The following is a 27135-nucleotide window of genomic DNA, read 5'->3' as shown; positions in this document are numbered from 1 at the left end:
AAAACCACGGTGACTTTGAGATTTATCAATATGGACGTTGGCGTACGGTACACTCAAATCCTACGCCAGCTCAGGAGGTGGTGTACGCACATTTTGAGTTAGTGCAGAAATGCGCAAACACTTCCTAACACCACAAAACGCACTGACAAACTAAAATATATGATATATTATGACCCACTGTAAAAAAAACATAATAATTACAAACTTCAGTGTTTATTTTTATGCAACATGGACTTCAATGTTTAATTTGAGAGACTACCAAAGCATTTGATTTGTATGCATATGTATTCCTTCAGTTGAGAGCCTGGGTGCTTTACCTGACGTTTCAGGGCAAAGCATGTGAGCGGAGCGGAGCGGAGCGGAGCCTTGAGCGGTGCGGTAATATTACCATCAAAGCGCCTTTCTAAAAAGTCCGCTCGCACCGTTCGTTGAACCCAGAACGCCCTTTGATAATTTGCTAGTTCGAGAATCTGTAAAAACGTCTAGCAATAAGTTGTGGAATTCAAGCCTTATACATAAATGTAAAGTAAAAATCAAAGTTAAGATTGGACAGGAAGAAAACATTAAAAGGAAGTGCGGAGAAACTGTAAAAGTTAGCAAATATTCATCCTGGAATCTGAAGCGGCACATTGCAAGAAAGCACAAGGATGTGCTACAAAAACATGGTAATAATGCATCAAAAGGTAAGCTAGTTACATACCATTCGATGATAAATAAATAGCTACACATGAATAGGTAAAGTAAAATGTTTGTGTTGAATGGAGCCATAAATCTGATGATGATGACATGCGGACAAAATCATGGCCACGAATTATCTTTTATGCTACATTATGGACACTTCTTTTTCTTATTTAGTCTAAAGTATGGCCATAAATATAAAATTCGTTCCCAATATTCAACAGTTTGTTCCTTGGGATTAATTATTATAATATTTCGTCATTACTTTTACAATTATTATTACTTCAAATTACGAATTAGCCTAGTAAAACATGTGGATGTCGTGGAAACAAATTGTTAATTTGAATTATATCCGGAGCTCCGTATGAAACTGGATCTTAGCTAACAAACAACTGTATGTAAATACAGAAAAACACACTATAAAAGTTACTACATCATTTTAAAATATTATTTAAAATAAACTTAACCGAACCATTAAGCAGACATATAATTTAGATGTAGTCAACAGTAAATAATAATAATAATAATAATAATAATAAATAATAATTATTCTAAATATCAATTAAGCGTCATTAATAATAAAAATAATAATACAAATATTACAAAATGTCATGCAATTATTAATGTGTCTTTAATCCCGCTCTTTAAACTCCCAAATAAAACAATTTTGTTTCTTTCCACTTCCCCGGTTTGTCTTCTTTGCCGTCTTCCATGTGTCAATGTCGTAAAATAAGGGCGTGGGAGAGGTGGAGACTTGAATTTATATGGGCTTGTTATTCTAATGATGATCGTTTTCAGCCGCGGCATTTATGAAGGGCAGATATTGCGTACACCTGAATATCAACGGTACGCACAGTTTCATAAATCAGGCGGTGAGAGGAGTGTAAGCATAATCTTACGCCAACATATACGCCCGTTTCTACGTAAGAATGATAAATGAGGGCCAATGTTACGAGTTAGCGACCTGTCTGTGACAAGATGGCCGCCAGGTGCGGACTTTGACCTCCATTAGCCAGCAGCGCGGACAAGACATCTAAGCCGTTTCTCAATACCAAGTACGCCAAACTCGGACTTGTGTCCTTTGTAGTTCGAACTTGGAAGTACAGACTCGGAAAGAACGAACTCCTGACGCGAAATGCATTCTGGGAAACTTCGCTGTCATAAGTCCACACAAGTCTCCTCTGATGCATCCTCGATAAAATGGGCGGATCAAGAACACATCCGGGGAATTTATGTGAACTTGGGCGTGATGCGAACTTTGATTTGGAACAGTACTTGGCCCGCGACTGATGACGTTTCACAAGTCCACAAGAACACAAGTACAGACAAGAACGCATATTGAGAAACGGCCCTAGCCTTTATTATGTATATCTATGTTTGGCAGAGGCTCTGCATTAACACTAATAATGTCGTAAATAATGATCAATTTCTAACAAAAACTGATCGATTGGCTTTAAAAGATGTCAGTATGTCACCAGGAGTTGTGGGGAATACTTTTGTAATGGATATATCCAAGTAACTTTGGTTTGAAAAGTGGGAGGACATAAAATGGGAGAAATGATTTTCACTTTAATCCCATTTTCTACATTTACTGTACGTTTAGGGACTATGGTGATGCAAAATACAGGAAATAATTAAGTTAATTATAATGATCAATTCTGCCAAGAAGAATATTATATTATCCAGAAACCTGCAGAGAACAACTGGCAACCAGACAAATAATTTTGTAAAAACAGGCACAGAAGCAGCATAACATCCAAAATAATACAGTAACTTGGCATAGATATACAAGGTGTAAATTAAGCAAATACTCAAGGGGAGCAAGAGCTTGTGTTAAATAATAATCAGTAAGCTTGCACATCAATGCACCAGGTTTGAGATCACTGAAGCCAAATACAACTGGTTCTCTGAAATCTGACTCTGAATCATAATACTTAAAAATTAATTTCTTAGTGAAAATGCTCAAATATTTCAAATCTGTTGATGGCTGGCCTGTTACAGTGTGCATTTGGCTCTTGTCCAGCATTTCTTTATTCTTCAAATCTCCTTCAGAGCTCCATACTGACCTGACTAACTACTATGAGCTGAAGTACCAGCCGCACAACCTGCGTGCATTTCCAGAGACAATGGCCGGTCAGTTAGGGGAAGGCGAGGAAAGACTCAGCATCGGCAGAGCCAGGAGTCCTGTCTGTCCGTCATCCCGCAAGTCCTCATCTGCATCTGGAGAGGGTACGGCCATGCACCCCACGCATCCTTATCAGGGACCTGGAGAAGGTCGCATCACTGCCCAACACCTGGAGGAACTGTGCAAAGAGAGGTAGGACAAACATCATTGTTTGAAATACAGTTTTTTATATTTCCTATTTAAAGAGGAAGTTAGGGCAGAACGTTAAAGAGATGATCAGGTTTTAATGGCCAATACCAAAACTGACTCATCGCTCCTATGAACCAATTGGTTCACATATTGGGACATGACCAATAGTGCAATATTAGCCAACCAAAATAGTTTTATCTTTTTTCCTGAAGGCAGGGTAGCACTGTTTTTTATTAGGGAACACTGTAATGTGTAAAAATAATGTTGTCAACTTTTGGAAAAACTCTTCTCAAAGCCAGTAGACATGAATTAAAAGCCAAAAACCCACACAAGGATTAAAAATTGGGTTTAAGGTTAAAATTAAATATGTAAATGTTGTTCTGTCCTATATGGTAAAACATGTGGGGTTGTTTTACTAAAACCATGGTTGGGTAAAATATGGACAAACCATTAATGTACAAAATGTCCATATTTCACTCAACAATAGGATGAAACAACCTGACATATGTTCAGCCCAGTCACACAAAATTATAAACCTATAATCACGTATTTTTTTATTCTTTTACGTGATACTGTCACGAATTTCCGTGTTTTTCATGATCGTATCATGAATTTCTGTTTATGTTATGTTTATGACAACTATTTTGTCCTATTTTCTTAGCATTGTCGCTTCAGTTTAGGGTTAGATTTAAATAAAATGACATACTTACCCAAACCCAACTCTAACCCTAACGCCAGGCGACAATGTTTTAAAATTTAGAAAATATAAAAATAGAAAATAGAAAAAATAGTATAAACCAATACTTAAAGTTACATCCTAACGCAAACACCAAATCTAACCCTAAACCGAAGCGAAAATGGTTTGAAAATAGGAAAAAGCAGTTGAGTAACCAATACGTGACAACGAGACATAAACAGAAATTCGTGATACGATCACGAAAAAACGCGGAAATTCGTGACAGTATCACAAATTTTTTTTTTTAAATGACGTGACTATAGGTACATAATTTTGTGAGACTGGGTAGATGTTTTCATTTAAAGGTGCAATGTGGGATATTTAAATCACAACAAACGGCTCAGTCCACAGCTCACCCCTCCCTTTCGAAATGCATAGTGAAGCTATGGTAGCTGCCACAGGACAAACACATCATCTTCTGAGACAATATAATCATAGATATATACACTAGATGTCGCCTTGGGGTTCTGAGCATGCGTCAAAACCGCCGCCATCTTAGAACAGGGGTCTTGTCATAGTAAGTAGCTAGGTAAAGCTGCTATCTCCGCCTGTACTTCGAAATTCATGGACGACGCCGAACTTTTGTGCTGCGTATGGATGTTAGGGCTACTAGCACTATGCATTATGGTTAGAAAAAGTAGATTTTCAAAATTTTTAAACTTTAATTTTTTTCTTGACCCAATGCTAAATACATGTCTATCTGTTGAAACGAACCAAAAGAAAACCAAGAAAATCGCATTCATGACGATTTATGGTGATTTTATTTCCGTTACACCATTGCCTTAAATGACGCTGATGCGGGATTCCCCTGTTTCAGGATGGCGGCTCTGTTTGACGCATTCGGTCCAATGAACTGCCGTAGCCAGGGCGACATCTAGTGTACATATCTATGCAATGTAATAACTAATCTATAATGCAGTTTGTCCATTTTTGACAGTGCCAATTGGCAACTTTCATGTAAGGGGTACCGCGGTGTACTGTATGTAGATTAAAAAAGACCTCATTCCAAGATAATAAAACAATATGGTTTATTTTTCAAGGGTCTTTATACACCACTCATAATATAGGTATTGTATTTCTGTCAAGAGATCCAAAAGTCCCACATTGCACCTTTAAACCCAATTATTGGATTTGTGTATTTCCAATTGCAAATAACCAAAAAAGACAATTTGGATAAAGTTTTCAAAACCCTTATAGAGTTTAATTCATCTGAGATTTCATAAGTGTTTCTGTCTATTGTAGGTCCATGTTGCTGAGTGAAATCGAGAAAGAAGAGAAAGAACGGCGGTGGTATTACTCACAGCTGCAGAGTTTGTCTCAGAAACTGGCTGAACTGCCCCGACTCGATACGGTAAACGGTCAAAACATATCTCACCCTAATTCAGTTACACTAATTATCAGCACAGACCAACCTGTATATGGTTTTACAAAGGCATGAGGATACTTATGACGGCATTCTTATCAGGTGAACTGTTACTTTACCTGCAACTTCACCGCCATATCGTCGCTGTCCGATGAAAACCACGTATGTCCATTTTGCCGATTTTGAGATTTTCCGACGGATTGAATGTCCAGGTTCATTTCTGTATACAGTATGCGTCACATACCTAAATGGCCAATGAAAAGTTGTGAAATCATGTCATCTGATTTTCACGTATATCCATTTGGTGTCAAAGCTGTCAATCACGCCACGTATCTCCCGTCTGTGAAGCATCTCGCCGGTCTCGTAAAGTTTCATCGAAGCTCAGCACTGGATATAGCCGAATAAACATAGCCTGTGAGACAATATCTTTCCTTCATCGAGGTAAACGTTTCCCCTGACGCCAGACTAACATCTAGGAGTGACTAAATTACGGTAGGACTGTGCAAACAAAGTATCTGTCTAGCATAGTGTTATTTACGCTGGGGACATTCCAACGCTTTTTGAAGGCGTTTGGTTAAAATGTTCTGAAAAATCAAGCGATGCTTAAGACTGGTTTTGTGGTCCAGGGTCACATATGTTGCGTTGTATGCTTATGGTGTGTTTTCTTGTACATATGTAATGAAATTCATTGTAATCATTTATTAAACGCGCTGCTGTTTTCTACGGTATGGTGCTTTGGCACTGTTCGGTTGAGCTGGTGTTGCAGGGACTGCTACATGTGTGCAGTCGACATTGTTGAGGGTTTTATGCTGAGTAGTTTCTTGTTGCTGACTAGCCTACGCTATGCCCATTTTTGATGCGCTGTTATTCAATATTTTCCCCGTCCTGCAATAATGTTTTTTATCTGATCTTTTGTCCCCACCACTTTTCAACACAAACTGACGCCCCTGCTGTCTAGCATTACCATGTCAGTGTATTGATTCATTATCCCTTCATAGGTTGCAAGAGAGATTTAATACACTTATAATTAATATTAAAAAAAGTAAGCGTATTTAACTAAGACGTAGGCTATTTAATAAACTGAACGTATTCATCTGTCAATATGAAATGCGACTTGGGCATTCTAATTAATGATCGGAAGAACGCGTATCGACCCCCACCGTTACTGTAAAATATGCACGCATGTCCATTTAAACTCAATTTTGGTCAAATTTGGGTTATATCATTACACTGGCAAGAATATGGTTACATGTAAAGATGGCGTACCAAGTATGACAACGCTACATTTAACTGCTTTTGATATACGGTGTTTTTTTTCACTTCCTGAAAAGTAACTGTTTTGGACATACGTGAGTTTCATCGGGCAGCGACGATATGTTGCTTTGTGCAATTGTGTATGAAAATAAAAGAAATCTGGGTCAGCAAATGTTTTCATATTGTGTTGGCTCATATTTATGTTGATGGTTTGTTTAGTCTGTAGGTTTGTCTCTCTTCTCAAGAGGTTTGACTTTACTTAAAAATGCTAAAAGAATAATAATGTGTGCAACATTTTTCTTTGCATCTCAGTTTTCCTTGCAGGTGGATTTAATTCGTCAGCAGCTGGAGTTTGAAGCTCAACAGCTGCGCTCTGTTATGGAGGAACGTTTCGGCACCAGCGACGAGATGGTTCAGAGGACACAAGTAAGAACAGATTAAAGATCAACAAAAATCCAGCTGTAAATCCAGCTTAAGTGTCACGTGCTGTAAACCGCAATATATCTGATTCTCCTATGAAAACACCAGCAGTCATGGTCGCCAGTTTATGTTGTTTAAAACTGTTCCCAAACCAGGCTTCTTAAATACAGTATCTCAACCAGCAAGACTTCTCCATTTAACCAGTTTCATCAGAAAACCATGTTGGTTAATTCAAGCTCCTCAGCTAGTCACTTGGTCCAGCAACAAATCCAACACTAAACCAGTACAGACTAGCATAAACAACTAGAAAATCATGCTGGTCTTTTTTCAGCAAGGCTTTTTGCGTATCAATAATTGATCAATAATCACCACACATCTATCTGCATACAGATTCGTGTAGCTCGGTTGGAGCAGTTGGAGAAAGAGCTTCAGGAGGTTCAAAGCTCACGAGCTCCACAGGAGAAGAACACTTTACCAGAGACTCAGGTGACGCATATACACCTCAACATTTCATCTCATCATTAACATTGAATAATTTGCTATTTGTAAATAATATTTCTGTCATTAATATTGCCAAGCAAGCAATTTTGCCTTTTAAAAGACATCTAATAGCCATCCAAACACAGCCCAGGGGCCTCATTTATAAAACTCTGTGTTGAAAACGTCCTAAATTTGATCTTACGGTGATTTCTTAAAAGCACGCACGTGTGATTCATAAAACGAATGTACGCATAAAAACACATGTACACCTCACTTTCAGATGTGAAATCTATTAATCATAAATAAGCTTGAACTTGTGCGCAGCTGAACAGTTGCAGATTTCCGCCTTTAAACGATGCCTAATTAATGTCATTGACATATAAAAGAGCACCTGTCAGTCCTTCCAGAAAAACGCAGAGTTTTTATGTGATTGTTGCGGGCAAAAATCCTCGATTTTGCGGCACGTTTTCTTTAAAAATGCGATGGAATATGCGGGTTATTTATGCAATTTATGCGATGGAATTGCGGGAATTTGCGAAAATTGCGGAACTTGCAAAAACTGCGGAAACTTGCAAAAGCTGCAATGATGTTCACGTCACATAATCACGTCACTTCATAACGTTCCCATGGCAACAGAGGACACAGCTGCACTTGTGTGAAGTAAATGCAACATTTTTCAACTTTCTGCTAATATATATGTGACTTTTTGCTACGAAAATGTGGGGATTATGAAATCATGCAAACCCTGCATACTTTGTGCTTGGAAATCTGTAATTAATGTGGTGAAAGTGCGTCATATTTGGAAAAAATGCAGCCCCGCATAAATATGCGGACTTTGGCTGACAATAAATCGTGCGATCGCACAATCGCGTTTTTCTGGAGGGACTGACCTGTCAGTGTTTAAGCTAAGCACTTTTCTATGTCAAAAACAGTTTTTATAAATATGCACTTTGCTGTGGATTTCTTATGCACGCTTTATAAATGAGGCCCCAGATGTTTAGGCTAAAACAAGGCAAATCGTAGCCCAAAAATAAATGAAATAAAAAATGTATTAAACCAAACACCTTGTAATCACTATTAACTTTGCTTACATGGTGGAATATCAGACATCTCACGAGTTATTTTGTCAAAAACGACATTTAACCAAATTCAAGGTAGAAGTAGGTTACCCATAGCCAAACTATATCGGGTCAACCTAGCCAGTGAATAATTTTTACCAAAAATTTTGTTTAAATACACTTAAAGATTTAACTTAGGGTGTTTTCAGTCCTGGGGTGCGTTTCCCGAACAAAGACATAACTCGCTGCTGAACGACCATAGAACGATGTATAGTTGGAGAAACTCAGTACCTTGTCACGACTGTTTCCCAAAAGCATAGTAACTTTGTCGCACATTTGTCGTTTGAACCATGTTGGTTTAACAAGATAGTTGATGATGTCACGTGGGAGGTGAAGTACTAATTAATCTGTGCAAATCGATTTAACGGCAGATTATTGCTGTAAATAACATATATTGCATCGGAAGTGATTTAGTTATCTGTTGTTTATTTTCAAGATATTCAATTCATGCGCAAGTTCCCTTTTACGTCACTCCTCCCAGGGATTCCCCAGGGTCTTAAAGCTCGTAGGACTGCGCACATGCGCAGTTTTTAAATGCAGTGCTTTAATTCTGTTTAAAAACTTAAAGATGTAAAATCATTTTTTTTATATATTTAGAATGATGGATATAGACTGTACTACATGGTTTTTGCTTATTTTGTTCAAAATGATCAATGTTAGTCTACATATGAAGAGTTTAGTTGCAAAACGAGATAACCACAGTTCTTTTAATTGTTCAGAAATCTCGTTTTTTGGTTGTGCATTCCAATTAATTTCAATGCAACTGCAGTTGATTTGTTTTGATTTAAACCTTCATAACTTAAAAAATACAGCTAAGAAGCACCATAAAACAAAATAATAACATGATAACGTAATAATAAACATGTTTTGAGAAAAATGTAAAAAAATGGATTTATCTCGTTTTGCAACGAAACTTTTCATATTATAATAACAAGGAACGATGCTTCTAACGGCAGTTTGTTTGAACTATAGTTTCGAGAAACAACAAATCCTTGACATTCGCCAGTAACGACGTAACTTACGACAGTAGTCGGCTAACGATGCTTTTGACGCCGCATTCAGACAGCCAGCGATAGAGTTATACATGCTTGTCATAAACAAATGAGTACCATCCACGCCAGTAACTGACGAGAGAAGAATGACGTGAACTCCACTGCTTCGTTCTCATTGGTAGTCGCTCCTGAAATTCGCTCGACATTTGCATAAAATTAAACTTTTCTTAACTTTCTTGCATCAATGGACACGCCCATACGGTTGCCAACGGTCACTTTCGCTCGTGCCGCCGGAAGTCGCCAGGTTTCCATTGAAATGAATGAGATTGCGTCGCTCTGCTACTGCTGGTCGCTGTCTGTCTGACTGGGGTGTGAGTAGAGGCGTGACGATACATTGTGCTATGCTTATCAATGTATTATGGTGAAATGCCGCTACATCCTAAAGCCATCCTAAAGCTCTCGTGCAGAAACTCAATATGCGCCACAGAAGAAGCACCATTACACAGGCAGCTCCAGAAAACATATAACCATATTTATATCTCTGTTCTCCAAACATTTTCAGGTATTTTTTTATGATAATAAAGAATATTTATAATGATTATGTTTGACGAGTGTTGCTTTTTAAAATGCATGTTATAAACGACTCAAACTCATAATAATTTTAGATTAATAAGTACCTCCTAATGATCAAACAGCCGTAGTACATGAAAGAGCTGTGCATATTATTGCCTTTCCGATTTAGAATCGATATTGGACAGGTTTCTTTGTTCAGGAGCCTTTGTTTCTTCCTTGGTTCGGTTCTTTTAGGTATATGTGAACACAGCAATTGCGCTTGGATCTGCACCAAAACAACCGCTCTGAGACCGCCTGAACGAGGTGGTCTCGGCCTGATTACAGCCTCCTGGCTGCAGAAAGGCCTGCAGCTTTAATAAATACATTTAAAAAAGCATAAGAAACCAGCCTAACAAAATTGTTTAGGTTGTCCTCTCACTCCTCTTGACAATTATTCAAGGTGCAGTGTGTAATTTTTTAGAAGGATCTCTTGACAGAAATGCAAAATAATATACAAAACTATATTATCAGGGGTGAATAAAGACCTTTTTTATAATGAACCGTTATGTTTTTATTACCTGAGAATGAGACGTTTTTATCTACATACACCGATGGTCCCCTTATGTGGAAGTCGTCATTTTGTGCCGCCATGTTTCTACAGAAGCCCTTAACGGACAAACTTTTTTTAACTAAGTGGTCTCTGACGATGACATGTTTGTCCCGTGGCGGCTACCGTAGCTTCTAGCGTTTTGAAAGCAAGGGGTGAGCAGTGGACTGAGCCGTTGGTTGCAATTCGCAACCTCACCACTTGATGCCGCTTAAATTTACACACTGCACCTTTTATTCTACCTACCAAAAACACATACCCAGCTAACAATTTTACGTTATAAAAACGTTCCCGGAACGTCTTACGAAAGTTTGGAAAACGTTTATTTTTTAACGTTCTAGCAACGTTAAAAGCGTCCAGTTTTTTAGACGTGGTATTAACGTTAATGTGTGGTTATAAGAACGTTATTCAAAACGTTTTTAGAAAGGTTCAGTCTGTTGTTATATTAATGGTCTAATAACGTTTTTAAAAACGTTATTGAAACGTTCCATTCACCATTATATTCATGTTCTCAGAACGTTTTTCTAACGTTCGTAACAGGTTATAAAAACATTGTTTAAACGTTCTTACACAGTACAAACGTCCAGTTTTTTAGACGTAGTATTAACGTTATTGTTTGGTTACAAGAACGTTTTTAAAAACGTTTCTAGAATGGTTCGGTTTGTTGTTATGTTAATGTTCTAAGAAAGTGTTTCAAAACGTTATTAAAACATTCCAATCACCATGATATTACTGTTCTAAGGACGTTTTTAAAACTGTTCTTGAAACGTCCCATTTGGCATTATATTAATGTTCTAGGAACGTTTTTCCAACGTTTGTAACTGGTTACAAAAACATTCGGTTGAAACGTTCTTGGAACGTTAAAAGCGTCCAGTTTTTTAGACGTAGTATTAACGTTATTGTTTGGTTACAAGAACGTTTTTAAAAACGTTTCTAGAATGGTTCGGTTTGTTGTTATGTTAATGTTCTAAGAACGTGTTTCAAAACGTTATTAAAACATTCCAATCACCATGATATTACTGTTCTAAGGACGTTTTTAAAACCGTTCTTGAAACGTCCCATTTGCCATTATATTAATGTTCTAGGAACGTTTTGCTAACAATGCATTTATAATATTTGCAATTCTACCGTTTTAAGAACGTTATATTACATACAAAATGGTAATGTTTTCAATGTTGCCATTTTAAGGACGTTAGATTACATACACAATGGTAACGTTTCCAATGCTAGGGTATGTAGAACGTTCCGCTAACAATGCAATTATAACGTTTGCAATGCTACCGTTTTAAGAATGTTACATTACATACACAATGGTAACATTTGCAATGATTGGGTGTGTAGAACGTTCCACTAACAATACAATAAAAACGTTTTTAATGCTAACGTTTTAAGGACGTTTATTAATTGCAGATAACGTTAGGGAAACGTTCTACTAATGTTATTGCAAGAACGTTTTTGGATATCTTTGGGAAAACCTTAACAGAACGTTAGCCAAAGTTATAAGAACGTTCCCTGTTAGCTGGGTAAACACAGAATAAAGTTTTCAACATTATAAGTTAACATTTTTAGTGGATGAAAAGAGTTGATCAAAGTTGTGCTAAGACAAGAACAGGTATTGGGTAGTTTTTGATATAACTATTCATATAAAAATGCACAGATATAAACAAGACTCCCCTACAGTTCAATGGGGTCAAGGATATAAAGCAATTTATAGATGTAACAAACAAAAGGTTTGCAATTTTCCAGGGGCAACACCAAAAATGCAATTAACATTGAACATTTGAGTGACCTATACACCCAGCTGTACATCTCAATCTCACCTGGCACTGTCTCATAGCACAGACTGGCACTGAATGTTGCTATGCAGACAACAGTGAATACGCCCACTGTTCGCTTCGTCCTATTGGCTGCTCAGTATCTGGTTGGCAATTGTGAGGCTGTAATTTTAAAGTATAGCTTTATGGGACTATTGTATTCCCACTGCAGTACAGTCATCTGTCTGAACAAACACAGACTGACAGTGAGCTCTTGAGACACATCGCCTGCTGTGAGATGAGATGAAATTAAACCTGCAATATGAGGTTGCCATTTCATTTCTGAGCAATAGGTTAAGCTTTTCAGGTTATAAGATACATGGTAATTTTGGGATCTACTGTACATTAAGCATTACTGCAGGCTAAAAAATAAAATATATGTGAATGTACAAAAATATACTTAAATACCAGCATAAGTTCATTTGTATTCATTGTAAATGAAAATGTTAACACTACAAATATCTTAATTAAAGGTATAGTTCTACTTCAGCACATCTGAAAACGTATACTAAATAACAATAATACTTCAATTGACTTTTAGTGTATTGAAATAGCACAGCTGAGTACACTTAGATGTTCTTAAGTTTGTCTTAAGATGTACTAAAGACTATTTTTTTGTATATTTAGCACAAAATTAGTGAATGAAAATAGTAAGGGAGACCGGGGCGAAAGTACCATTTTGCAGAAAAATTTAATTTTAAACGATAATGTAACATATATATATATATTTTCCGTGGTTAATAACTCACAAGTGTACGGTCTATCAATTGTTAGCATGTAACAGTAAACATACAGTATTTTGTCCTTTATCTTTGCAAAAAATAATTAAATTACATTTTATATTTTACAGTTTCTTCAAATGTTTCAAAAGCAACCGGACAGTACAAACTTGAATTCTTTTCAACTGTATGAACAATACAAAAATGAAATGAAATTAAATGAGCATAATATAAATACTCAAAATAATGCAACAGTATTAGCAGTGGGACAAAATTAATTATAATTTAGAATTCATTATTATAATGCCCAAACAATACATTTTGTGGGTAATAAAGAAACTTAAACCCCATTCACACAGCGCCCATAAAATTTCCGTAAAATTGTCAGAGAGGCTTCTGTGTGAACACAAACACGTCTCGTAAATGTTCTGGGATCGCCCCCATAAACAAGACCTAGCCCTACTAGAAAATCCAGTTAAGACCAGCATGAGCTGGTGAGCTGGTTTTAGCTGGTCTCCCAGCTTGGTTTAAGCTGGTGTAGCAAGCTGGTCTAGCTGTGTTTTGGTCACTTTTTAAGCTGGTCTTGCTGGACTTAGCTGGTCAGGTTGGAAGACCAGCTGACCCACCAGCTTGACCAGCTTTGCCAGGCTGGGAGGACAAGCTCAAACCAGCTACTGCCACCTTAAACCAGATACCAGCTTATGCTGGTCTTTGCAGGTTTTTTTAGTAGGGGTAACATTGGCGTAACATTCACGGAAAGCATGCTGCGCAACAAAGAAGTTATGGTTCAGCTCTTTGACACAGGGATTTAAAGCAAATCAACATTCACGTCGAGAAATGATGGCAAACTGGACTATATATTTTAAATCCATAAAGTAACATAATATAACGTCGAGACGGTCACATTTTAAACCATACATTTTCTACACAGAGGAGGTTAACTGCATATTACCGTACTCGGTTTTTGGAAATGTTGACTTGTGAGCGTTTCTTACACGTTTTAATTCCTCAGATAGCAAAATGCAGCTGCCGCCAGAATAAAGTAATGTTACACGATCAAAACACTATCAAAATGGCAAAAATCTCTAGAAAGTGACAAGGATGCAGCACCAAATTAATAATATTTTGCATATTAAACAGATTAAAAGACAAGTAACAGATTAATGGATGCTTCTTTGATTTTGAGGTTGCATGCAAAATGCATTTGGCTCAAAAAACCGAGGGGGCATGTGTTCTTACATTTATACATGTATGTGTGTATTTATATATACACATAATAATTACACGCAATTCACAAAAATATATTATGCAAACACAAACTTTTATTTTGTACAGGTATGTGATTAATCGCAATTAATCTTTTGACAGCCCTACTTAAAATACGTCAAGTATGTTTACGGGATCTTTACGGTACACTGTCAAAAATAAAGGTACGAAGCTGTCACTGGGGCAGTACCCTTTAAAAAAGGTCCTAATATGTATCATTTAGGTACAAATATCTACCTTTAAAGGTACATTTTGGCAGTTCAAAGTACTAATATGCCCTCTTTGGGTACAAAGGTGTACCTTTTTGAAAGGGTACTGTCCCAGTGACAACTTTTGTGCCTTTATTTCTGAGAGTGTATGTGTGTAAATGCATGCACAGATTCCAGAAAATTATTGGCAGTGTTAGGGGCTGATCACACCAAAAGCGTTTATAACAGTTGCAGGCGCCATTTTTGAATGATATTCTATGGGCAGGGAGCGTTTGCGCGCTGTTTATGCGCGCCGAGCGCCTTGCGGTTTTTGCCGCCAGCCGCAGCACGCGCTTTTGAAGGAGAGCGGAGAAGCGCCCGACGTCATTCACGTCTTTCCATTGTTCAATCGAATGAGGGGAAAGGCGGGCCTTACGTTGTTGTGAAGGAAGTTTACAGTTGCTTTGAAGAACCGGACCAAGCGTTTAAAGCGCGTTTGGTGTGATTAGCCTCCGTTATATCAGTGTGAAGAGAGCTTTACAATGTAATGTTCCTCAACCTTTATTACACGGTTTTCACAATGGGTCCAATTGTATGTTATTGTATTACTGAAAATAAGAGAAAAGAGATTATTTGAGATTCATTATTTATTATGTCCTCATTTAATATTGACAGACCTAAATGTTTATTTGAGTTATAATTTCCATTTAATAGTTGAGTAATCTCTTTAAGCACTGCTATAGAGATCACATGTACATCACCGTTGGCTGAGGTTGCTATAGGGACGCGCTTGTCCATGAAAGAATGAATCAAGTGCTTTGGCAGTGGTGCTGAGATACTCCCTACATACAGATGGTCTTCACTCGCTCTATCTAGATTTCAAACAATAATCTGGCAAACTATCTGTATGTACTCTCACAATATATATAAATTGAATAGTTGTGTTAAACATCTTCTTTGCAGCTTTAATATATTTTATGAGTATCAGGAATGAAGACATCATGCTGTCTCTGTCCACAGAGCACTGAATGCCTCTCAAAAGCAACTGTTCCTGACATGGATACAGGGAATGCTGGTACTTCGGATGCTCCTGGAGAAGCAGGGAGCAAAGTAAGACCATTATTCTCATGTTTCTTTTTTCAAGATATTCAGTTTGTTTAGTGTTTCTCACAGTATTGTGTCAACTTTTGGACAATGTATTATACTTCTTTATATTATACTGTGTTTTTGTTGTAGGTAGAGATGGTGTTTTGGCTGTTGTCTATGCTGGCGTCCAGAGATCGAGAGGAGATGTCTCGTACGCTGCTTGCGATGTCAAGCTCACAGGAGAGTTGCATCGCCATGCGCAAGTCTGGTTGCGTCCCACTGCTTGTGCAAATACTACACGAGGGAGGCACGGGCGAGGCGTCAGGGACCGGGGGTTACAGTCGAGAAGCCCGTTCCAGAGCAAGTGCTGCCCTGCACAACATTGTGTACTCACAGCCGGATGAAGGTCAGGCTCGGCGTGAGATGAGGGTCCTGCATGTGCTAGAGCAGATCCGTTCGCACTGTGAGAACGGCTGGGACTGGATTGAGAATAATTTGGTAACCCCTTCACCTGGTGGTGCCAAAACCACGGGTAAGTGTTGGCCTGGTTTTCACTAACAGAACTGCTGTGTATCTACAGTACTAAAAGATTATTCCAAAAACATTTCCAAGACATTTACATAGAAGATATGTGGTTGATTTTGAACAATAGACATCTTTGCTCTGTATTTTAATATTTTATTAAAGGAAAACACCACTGTTTATCAATATTTTACAATGTTCTTACCTCAACTTAGACAAATTAATACATACCTCTCTTTTTCAATGCGTACACTTAATCTTTGTACAGAGCATAGTGAATGTGTTAGCATTTAGCCTAGCCCCATTCATTCCTTAGGATCCAAACAGGGATGAATTTAGAAGCCACCAACATTTCCATGTTTTCTCTTTTTAAAGACTGTTACATGAGTAGTTACAAGAGTAAGTATGGTGGCACAAAATAAATTGTAGCGATTTTTTTAAGCGGATAAAAAATGAGAACTATATTGTCAGGCAAGGAGCATTTAGTTTGCAGCACTTCGACCTCGGTGCACAGTAACATAATCACTCCTGACTACTCCTCCTCTCGCTCAAACTTACATCAATATTACTGCGCCCGAGGTCGTAGTGCTGCAAACTAAGTGCTCTTCCGCCATACAGTAAAGTTCTCATTTTTTATCTGCTTAAAAAATCACCACGTTTTATTTTGTGCCACCATACTTACTCGTGTAAATACTCATGTAACATGTCTTTAAGTAGAGAAAAAATGGAAGTGTTTGGTGGCTTCTAAATTAATCTTTGTTTGGATCTTAAGGAATGAATGGGGCTAGGCTAAATGCTAACACATTCACAACGCACTGTACAAAAATGAAGAGCATGCATTGAAAAAAGATAGGTTTGTATTAATTCATCTAAGTTGAGGTAAGAACATAGTAAAATATTGAAAAACTGTGGTGTTTTCCTTTAAAGATGCATTAAAAATGTTGTATGCGTATTGCATTGGTGTGCTTAGAATATAACCTGAAGAATTTAAAGGGATACTACAGCCAAATATCAAAATTACCCCATGATTTACCCCAACATCTTTTAGACAAGCACATTTTATTAGGTTATTTGAGTAAATGTCCTTGTTCTTCCAAGCATATAACGGGAGAAAAACTCAGGAAAAATCGTCTGACTTTAAACACCAAAAAGTGCATTCATCCTTCACAGAAGTAATGCACAAAGCTCCAATGAATTAATAAAGGTGTTCTGTTGGTAATTGATGAGATTTTGAAAGAAAAATAACCAGATTTCAAACTTTATAAACTATAATAACTAGCTTCTGGTAACAATGCCATCTTGGACTCAACGCAAGTTTTATCGAATGACGAATATGCGAACTTCACGCTAGTTGGCTTGTTCGGTTAATTTAGCCTATTCAACCTTCCAGGTAAGTTCTCTATGCTATGGTTTATCGTTTAAATAACTGATAATATTACTTTAACGTACAGACATCTATTCAGCCTGCTGTTCTGTCTGCTATTGATTAGTTGATTAAATGTCTGTTCTTCAGCTTGGATTTTGTGAAATAATTTTCTAAATAAACGCGACATATAGTCCAGTGCGACTTATATATGTTATTTCGTCTTAATGCCGCATTTTTGAATGATGCGGATTATACTCCGGAGCGACTTATAGTCTGGAAAATACAGTATTATAGTTTAAAAAATGTGAAAGATGCATATTTTTCTTACAATATCACATCGATTACCCACAGAAGGCCTTTATTAACCCATTGAAGCCATGTGGATTAATTCTGTAAAGTATGGATGCATTTTTTGGGGGCTTCAAAGTTGTTCCCTGATCCCTGTTTTCTTCCATTATAAGCTTAAAGGAGCAAGGACATTTACTAAAATAACTCCAAATGTGCTCGTCTGAAACATGCACATCATAATGTAATTTTGATATTTGGCTGGAGTATGCCTTTAAAGAGGTTTGGCAAAAAATTACAAACAACACATGTGCCAAAGTTAAATAAGAGATAGCGCTGCCCTGGACAGTGACTAAAACTCCCCTTCGGACATCACTTTTGGCCATTGTTGTATTTGTGTGACAATCAATGGGTAGGACTGCTTTATTTAAACATTCAAAGTAATGATATAAAGTCAATAATCATGAACTTACATTGATTATGGTTGCCAAGATTGAGGAACTGTGTGTGCATATCAGATGTATTCATAAATATATAAAGTATGTAATAAATGTCCCATCGCAATAGCCATTACCTCATGGTTTATGTATAAAACATTGCTTTTGTTTGAAACTTTTCACAAATAACTTAGGGCCTTTTTACACCTGGTCACTTCATGTCTTTTCTCTGATCGGATAGCTATCTGATTTGTTAAAACTGTTCCATTTACATTTGGCCACATAAATGCGTCTTGGCAAAACGAATATGAATACGATCTTTTACCACCGCCCGAAAGGCAAATACACTATTTATTACTCCGCCTTAAAAAACTTAAGATGACGTATATGCAACAAAAGGTAGCACTTACTGTATGTTGTACTGTATGTTGGGCAGGGGACGCACGTCTCTTTACTCCAGGTGTAAAAAGCCCCTAACTTGCGTCATACATCACTTACACTTAGATATGACCCCTCCTTAACATTTACTTTATTCATGTCACAGAAATCCCTGAGCCGGTGGATCCGCAGATTTGCCAGGCTTTGTGTGTGATCATGAAGTTATCTTTTGAGGAAGAATACCGCAGGGCAATGAATGAACTAGGTAGGTAAATGAAGTACAGTTTCTCATTTTACGCTGCTGTGTGCTGTAGTTGTAAATAAACACATTCACATAGATGTATAGCGTAAGTGATTGCACTGACGGCTTACTTGTGCATCTTTCAGGCGGCTTACAAGCAATTGCAGAGTTAATGCAGTTGGACCAAGAACTGTATGGTATGCAGAATGAGCCAATCAATATGGCCCTGCGGAGGTATGCTGGAATGACACTAACAAACCTGACGTATGGTGACGTTGTAAATAAGGTACGTTACTAAGTACAACAATCAGGTATAGATTTTTTAAAGTCTGTGTATTTGTGTGCGATTTTGATAAAATGGTCTTTTTATTTTTTTAGGCCTCTCTGTGCTCGAAGAAAAGTTGCCTTCGAGCTATTGTTGCACAGCTTGCATCTGAAAGTGAGGAGCTACAGCAGGTATAAATCTTTTTATTTTGGTATCTTTTTTATTTTAATTTTAAAGGTCACCTAATATGAGAAATTCACTTTTATATGTTAAAAAATTATTGTGCGCCGGCTGTAATGATAAAAACGACCCACTCCTTTTTTTAAATCTCTGTGAAACCTCAACAGTCTCATGGGAAATATTTGTTGGTATTCTCTAAGCAAACTAATGCAAGTTTGTGCAAGCCCCACCCACAACTGCAGTTGGGTCATAATTTCTATTTTAAATCTTCTTTACATAATTCATTATCACACGTTCATTATGAACAACGAAGTAAAGTGATTGTCTTATTAAAAAACATGTATGTTTTCGATATAGATAAGAGTAACATGGAGGAAAGCAGCAGCTTATTTGCATTTAAAGAGACACAGCACTTTTTCCTGCACACCCAAAAAGGGATTTTTTCAACATGGTATATATTATCTATAGGGTATTTGGACCTGAAACTTCACCAGCTCATTTTGGGGACACCTAAGAATAATATAACATCTTAAAAATTGCTGTATTAGGTGACTTTTAAAAAGAATAACTTTATAAACTTTTAGTCCAGACAAATACATGTAGGGGCGGTTTCCCAGACAGGGATTAGACTGGTCCTAGACTAAGGGTGTGTCTCATTTCTCTGTCTTACCCCTTACCCCTTCCCCTCAGTTTTGCGCGTTCATGTGAGGCGAAGTGGCGTCTCAATTCTCAGTTTGATCAAGGGCTAGGGCCAAGACGTAGGGATACATAGCCCTTGAAACAAAGTGTGATACGGACCACACTTGAAAGAGAGGGGTAAACGTTAACGTAGGAATTTCTTAGGAGAGACGGCATCCAGATGTTTTATGGGTAAACTTCGAACTGTCAAGGAGTCCCACAAATGAAAGTAACATTATTTTCTGCAGTTTAATTGAGATTATATTATGACACTCATGTTTAAATTGTAAGGTTTTTGTTTTGAATCGCTAGTTAAGGCACTAACTAGCAGCTAAGTTATGCGCTATTTGTTGAGCTCAACTCAGGCAATCGATACCACTACCTGAGATGACGGCATCTTCTTTGTTTATGGCAACGCTTGTTTATTTCCGTAGCAGCCAGTTAGCGCCAATTTTTTAGACAAACGATCTGTCTTACCCCTTCACTCGGTTTTGAGGGGCAAGGGGAAGACGAAGACAAAGGGGAAGGGCTAAGGCAGAGAAATGAGATTGGCCCTAAAATACATTTAAGAACTGTCCAAACTGAAAACAACTGGCACTGACATATCTTAAAATACATCAGTGCCCTTTGTTTTGCCTCAAAATGCATGCCAGTAATGTTTTTAGTAAGGCATGTTTGTTAAAGCTAGTTATATTTCCTAATTAAACTAAGGCCTAGTCCTGGCTTCAGCTAATCCCTGTCCAGGAAAACACCCCGTAAAGGTTCAGCTCTTTTTAAATATTAACTGCTTGGTCCCAAACATCTCTGTGATTTGGTTTTAGGTGGTGTCAAGTATACTGAGAAACTTGTCTTGGCGTGCTGATATCAACAGCAAGAGAGCTCTAAGGGATGTTGGCAGTGTGTCAGGACTTATGACCTGTGCACTGCAGGCAACAAAGGTACAATAAGGACTTCTATGATATTATGCCTTACATTTATAGTGAAGATAAACTACTAAATAATTCAAATGGTGTCCTATTACATTCGGTACGTAATTGGATTTCTGCATATTCTTCCCTACAGGAATCCACTTTAAAGAGCGTGCTAAGTGCACTGTGGAATTTGTCCGCACACAGCACGGAGAATAAGGTGGCAATATGCTCTGTTGATGGTGCTCTTGGCTTTTTAGTTAGCACTTTGACTTATCGATGTCAAACCAACTCACTGGCCATTATTGAGAGTGGTGGAGGCATCCTGCGTAATGTGTCCAGCCTCATTGCTACCCGAGACGATTACAGGTACCTTGTGCATTTACACTTGCTCATAAAAAGTTCTTCTTTGAAGTAACAGTCACAATACTATTGTTACTATTTTTCAATTACAGGCAAATCCTCAGGGATCATAACTGTCTTCAGACTCTACTGCAGCATTTGCGATCCCACAGTCTGACCATTGTAAGCAATGCATGTGGAACTCTTTGGAACCTGTCGGCACGGAGTCCAAAGGACCAGGAATTGTTGTGGGACTTTGGAGCTGTAAGCATGCTGCGCAATCTCATCCACTCCAAGCACAAAATGATAGCCATGGGAAGTGCTGCAGCTCTGCGGAACCTCTTATCAAATCGTCCTCTCAAATATAAGGATACAGCTGTTGTATCACCAGGATCCTGCATGCCGTCTCTCTACATGAGAAAGCAGAAAGCATTAGAGGCTGAATTAGATGCCAAGCACCTGGCAGAAACGTTTGATTCAATAGAGAAGCAAAATTTTAAACACCAGAGTATAAACAAACCACTGCGACACATTGAGAGCCTAGCAAAGGACTATGCTTCGGATTCTGGTTGTTTTGATGATGATGAGGCTCCTAATGCGTCAGCCAGCCTGGACACAGGGACCTTCTCCATGCTCTCAATGTTCTTGAACAATTCTAACTTCCTTCATGCTCAGCCCCGAAAGCGAGAGGGCGAGCCTGAACAAGATATTGAGCCACCTCAAACCAACAATATAAGGTCACACCCCCCTGATGATGAAGTAACTGTAGCAGCTGAGAACTTAGCCAAGAAGATCACCAACACAGTGGCTAAAATTGACAAACTGGTAGATGACATTACCATGCGTACATCTTCCGAAGACAGTTTCAGCCTTAGTTCAGAAGATCATTTGCTGGATTGGAATTATGGGCCAGATGAGCTTCATGAAGCAAGAGCCATTTCTTGCTCCCCTTGCCATTTCTCTGATACCACTTCATTTTCACCTAAAGAGTATCTCAGCAGAGCACATACCTTCTTGCGTCTTAAAACAGCCAATTCGACTTTATCAAATGACAGCCTTAACAGTGGAAGCACCAGTGATGGCTATTGTGGAAGTCAGGACCAGACTCGTACCGCTGCAAGGCCAACTGAACAACGTCGTCCAAATAAACTTGACCTTAAGGTGGCTCATGAAGAACCACTGCACAGTGGCATGCATATTTCGAGAACTATTTGTCAAAACGAGGTCCCTGAGAGAGATTTTGAGACTAACAAAGATGCCACTTTGCCCGATTTAGGTTCCACAGATACAGAAAAGAGCCAAGAACCTCTTATAGCAACACCAACAACCGTCTCAACCAAGGTGTCCTCTGATAATAGTATACCAACTGTCAAGCTCTCTCCCTCCTATCAGTATGTTCCACTAATCCAGAGTGTCGCCAAGTTTGGTGTTGCAAATACTTCAATTAATGTGCAGGCAGCACAAGCAATGCGCAGGCAAGCTTGGGTTCCAACAGTGATGACTGGTGGAAGTATTAGCAAATTTTCCCCCATATGTTCTGCAAGAAGCCCCACAATAGGACAGCTGGAGACAACTCAGAAGTATTCTGTAGAGAACACGCCAATCTGCTTCTCACGCTGCAGTTCTCTGTCATCTTTGTCTTCTGCAGATGGAGCCATTGATGGGCAGAGTCGGACTGATAATGAGCTAGAGAGTGACTCCTCACTAGAAATCATTGATGTGGAAGACATGAATCTGGAGAGAAAAGAAGAGGATGAGACACTTGATGACTTGAGTGACAGCCAGTTATTAGTTACCGATCAGAAAACATGCCCAACCAATAATATTGGCACTGATCCAGCTGAGATCACTTGTACAGTTAAAAATGAGAAGAGGTTCTTTAGAGGAGTATCTCCAGGAATTCTTGAGGACAGAACACCATCAAGCTCCTCGGAAAACTACATTCATGAAACCCCACTTGTAATGAGCCGCTGTAGTTCTGTGAGCTCACTTGGCAGCTTTGAATCCCCTTCAATTGCCAGTTCTATTCTGAGTGATCCATGCAGTGAAATGATAAGTGGAACTGTTAGCCCCAGTGACCTGCCAGACAGCCCAGGTCAAACAATGCCACCAAGTCGCAGCAAAACTCCATGTTGTGCAGAATCAGGTGGGCCAGAGACACACACTCTTGGTGGTGTAGGAAGCCAGTGGGAAAACAGCTTACGCAAGTTTATGGAAATCGCAGACTTTAAAGAAAGGTTTAACCTACCTCCAGATTTGGATACAATGATTTATTTCACTGTGGAAAAACCAATTGAGAATTTCTCATGTGCCTCAAGTCTGAGTGCCCTCCCTCTGCATGAGCACTATGTTCAGAAAGATGTGGAGCTTAAGCTTACTCCTTTGCTAAACCAACAAGACAATGATCCAGAGGATTCTGAAAAGGAAGAGGATATGGATGACCAATACAGTGACGGCAACTCAGATGATGACATTGAAATTCTCAAAGAGTGCATTAATTCTGCCATGCCATCTAAATTTAAGAAGGTCAGGCCTACAGTAATGTCAAACCAAGTTCTCAACATGCAGTATCGAAAATCTGTGCCACTACCAGTGTATATGGTGCTGCAGAATAAAAATGGACAAATATGTAATGGACAAAAGTTTGGAATGTCTGCAAGAGAAATTTATCCTGATGATTCTTCCTATACCGACTCTGCTGAAGGTACCCAAATCAATTTCTCAAGCACCACTTCCTTAAGTGATGAAACTTTGCAATATCCAGTGAGGACTAAGGGACTAAAGGATTGGAGGTCAAGAAATAAAGAAACACAGGAGCTTGTTGATATAGAAGCAAAGAGAATTGAAGACCTACGGATGTTCTCTCGCTTTCACAAACCAGCAAAAATGGCATGTCAGTCTCACATAGTCTCAAACCAATTGAACACAACAATTAGACACAAGGTTCCCACTCAAAGAATACTTTTACAGAGTAAAGAGATGGCAGCAAAAATGACCCTACAGAGGATTCAGAGTCAATCTCCAGTTCGACAAATTCAAAAGCAAGGACAGAATTTGTCTAAAAGCATGCCACAGTTAGATATTCCTACAAGGAAACAAAGCACTGATGTGTACCAAAATCAGACATCTTGCTCTCTAAGTTATGGCCAGGACAACACTTTAGCCTTTCAGTCTAGGCATCACCCAACATCTAAAGAAGTTCCTGTTTTCCACAATAAGATGGACAGACAGGACAGACTGATAAACAGGACTGGACAAAAACTACAGTATGAATCAAGCAAGACTAATGAAATACGCAATGCAAATATGCAAGTTAACAGTTACCAGTCTCGCCAAAAAGGTTTTCAAAGAATTAAGCAAAACCTGATTTTAGAAGATGCACCTCCATGTTACTCTCTGAGTTCCTCTCTTAGCTCATTAAGTGATGCAGATTTTGAGGAGCACCACGAAAAACCCCAGCGTACATGGACAAGGAATAAACATAATATAACTTGCAAACCTGGCCCATTGAAACCTCAGCAAAACCTTAACCAGCTGGAAGAGAACAGCTCACCAAGCTCAGTCAGCATGGATTCAGAAGATGATCTTTTGATAAAATGCATAACATCTGCTATGCCTCAACACAAGAAAAAGCAAGCTGCCAGAAAAAAGAAATCTGAGAAAAAGCACAAACAGAAAGCTGCTCCTCATAAAGCATCAGAGAAATGGGACCCTGAAAATGACAGTGATGAAATGGTATCAGATAAAGACTCTGACCTCAACAGTGTTGAATGGAGAGCAATACAAGAAGGAGCAAATACAATCATTACAAAGTTACAAGCTTCAAAGTCACAGGAACCATCCTCAGAGTCTGAGTCAGTTCTGTCTTTTATGTCTGGTTCGAGTTTTACTCCTAAAGAGAAAAAAATATTTAAAGATGATAAAAAGGCTAATAAACCACTTGATTTTGCCCCTCGTAAACCAGTTCCTAACTTACCCGTGGTCTTTAGGGGTAGAACCGTGATATACACACCTAAGAAGGAGACAACTCTCTCTCAAATACCACCACCCAAAAAAGTCACACCGAAAACAGATGTCCCAAAAAATCCAAATCTGGCTCAACACAGGTCAAGGAGCCTCCACAGGCTAGGGCATCCAGCTGACACCACTCAGTTGTCATTGCCCAAGAGAAGTTCAACCCCTCCTGCCAGAATACCAAAAAGTTCATCATCTGGATCATCACAGAGCTCAACTCCTTCTAGGCGTCCTCAGAAACAAGTAACTTCTCCAACACAAACCCTTAAACAACATCAGGAAAAAGCGGCTTCAGCGCCATGCAGTCCACCGGACAAAAGGGCAAGCACTTCAAACTCCAATCAAAACTCCAAATCTCCTATAGACAAGAAAAGTCAAAAATCCCCTGTGAGAATACCATTCATGCAAAATCCATCAAAGCAAACAAGAATCATTTCACCTTTAGTAACCAACCAGCCCTCTAACATTAGCAGACAAAATACCCAGATGTCAGGAAAAAGAGTCCTACCAGCAAACAGAATGAATTTGGTTCGCATGACCTCCAGTCACTCAAGTAGTAGTGGTGAATCGGACCAAAATGGCTATCTCAGACAACTGACATTCATCAAAGAAACGTCAAAGGTCCCAAGACATCATGCTTCCTGTTCCCGTTCTGTTCCTACATCTCAGCATGCCTCACCTCGAAGAGCAGCCCCAGGGGCCCCAGCGGTTTTCTTATGTTCCTCTCGTTGTCAAGAACTCAAGGAAGCAGTTCAGGGTGCTTCCACAAGAAGAATGCCTGTGAATCAAGGACAAAGGCTAGTGCAGGAACAAGGGGGTCTCAGGCAGGGCGTGGCTCTATCAAGAGCCATCTCCATTGATAGGAATGTCACTGTGAAACGTCCAACTAGACGAACAAGCTCAGAAAGTCCTTGCAGGGCAAAACAAAGGAATACACCTGGGCCGAAACAAAGGGAAAAGAGGGACGATACCTTCAAGAGATACTCTTCCTCACCAAGTATAAATATCCTAAGTCGAGTCACCAGCCGCTCCTCTCTACGCTCCTCATCTTCTGACTCAAGTGGCCGAGCTAAAAGTGAAAGGAACAGTAATCAGAAGCAGCAAAGAGGTGGGTTGCGAAACACTGACAAAGTCGCATCACGGAGCACTGACAAAGTAACCTGGAGAAGGATTCGGGATGAAGAAGTTCCCCAAATATTAAAGAGCACCCTACCACCCACCGCATTGCCTTTGTTGCCTTCACCTGAGGGAAACAAACAGATGCCACCACCACTACCAGGAAAACTGCCAACTATTACTCTAGCATCACGGAAAACAAGTGATGCAACGGTTCAGACTGAGGACTTCCAAGCCAACAAAATAAACTCAAGCACCTCCCCTACGATTGAAAATGGTCTTGGCATTACAGAGGAGGCCTCAAAAATGACCATCCCCAGAAAAATAAGCATTGCCTTTGGAAACATCCTACAAGATGGGGATTCAGACGGATCCCTCAAAACCTACAGCACAGCATCAACTTCTACCTTCCAGTCAGTGGAAAGTATCCATAGTGGTGGTGTTGGCCATTTCCGTCAAAGCTCTCCCAGTAAAGCTGTCAGAGTTACACCCTTCAACTACACCCCAAGTCCCATGGCCTGCTGCTCTCCCCAGGCACAAGGTCAAGCACCAACGCCTGTGAAATCAGGTGAAAAACATGAAGCTTAAAATCTGTGTCGTTCACATTTGCTGGCTTGTATGTATAATGCCACCGATTCTGTTGGTTAATAGACACGAGTTTCTTTACCTCGGATATTTAATCAGTCCTGTGCTTGCCAATGCATTCAAAGTTTTATCAATTTGGAAGATTATTTGGATGTAGAGTCTCAAAGGAACATGGACCTAACCATACCACAGGGGAAGGTATACAGTTTTTTGATATTTTTGTACAGTTAT

The 27135-nt window shown here is 38.9% G+C and overlaps 1 protein-coding gene across 3 annotated transcripts in view; it reads left to right on the top strand.

Annotated features, from left to right (window-relative positions):
* Positions 1-27135, top strand: part of apc2 (APC regulator of WNT signaling pathway 2) — a 47052-nt gene that overhangs the window by 18587 nt on the left and 1330 nt on the right. For 2 of the 3 annotated variants that reach the window (XM_055183600.2, XM_055183599.2), the window contains 12 exons: positions 2731-2995; positions 4971-5079; positions 6658-6771; positions 7156-7251; positions 15522-15611; positions 15738-16119; positions 18742-18840; positions 18963-19102; positions 19195-19272; positions 20761-20877; positions 21002-21216; positions 21303-27135. The exon at positions 21303-27135 is cut by the window's right edge and continues 1330 nt beyond it. In XM_055183600.2, coding sequence (XP_055039575.2) covers positions 2731-2995; positions 4971-5079; positions 6658-6771; positions 7156-7251; positions 15522-15611; positions 15738-16119; positions 18742-18840; positions 18963-19102; positions 19195-19272; positions 20761-20877; positions 21002-21216; positions 21303-26907 — 7310 coding nt within the window. In that variant the 3' untranslated portion in view covers positions 26908-27135. The remainder of the gene's footprint in view (positions 1-2730; positions 2996-4970; positions 5080-6657; positions 6772-7155; positions 7252-15521; positions 15612-15737; positions 16120-18741; positions 18841-18962; positions 19103-19194; positions 19273-20760; positions 20878-21001; positions 21217-21302) is intronic. The other variant, XM_055183601.2, reaches the window with a different exon arrangement.

This window comes from Misgurnus anguillicaudatus, chromosome 14, assembly GCF_027580225.2.
Source record: "Misgurnus anguillicaudatus chromosome 14, ASM2758022v2, whole genome shotgun sequence".
Lineage (NCBI taxonomy): Eukaryota > Metazoa > Chordata > Actinopteri > Cypriniformes > Cobitidae > Misgurnus > Misgurnus anguillicaudatus.
This window is presented reverse-complemented; position numbering and strand designations above follow the sequence as displayed.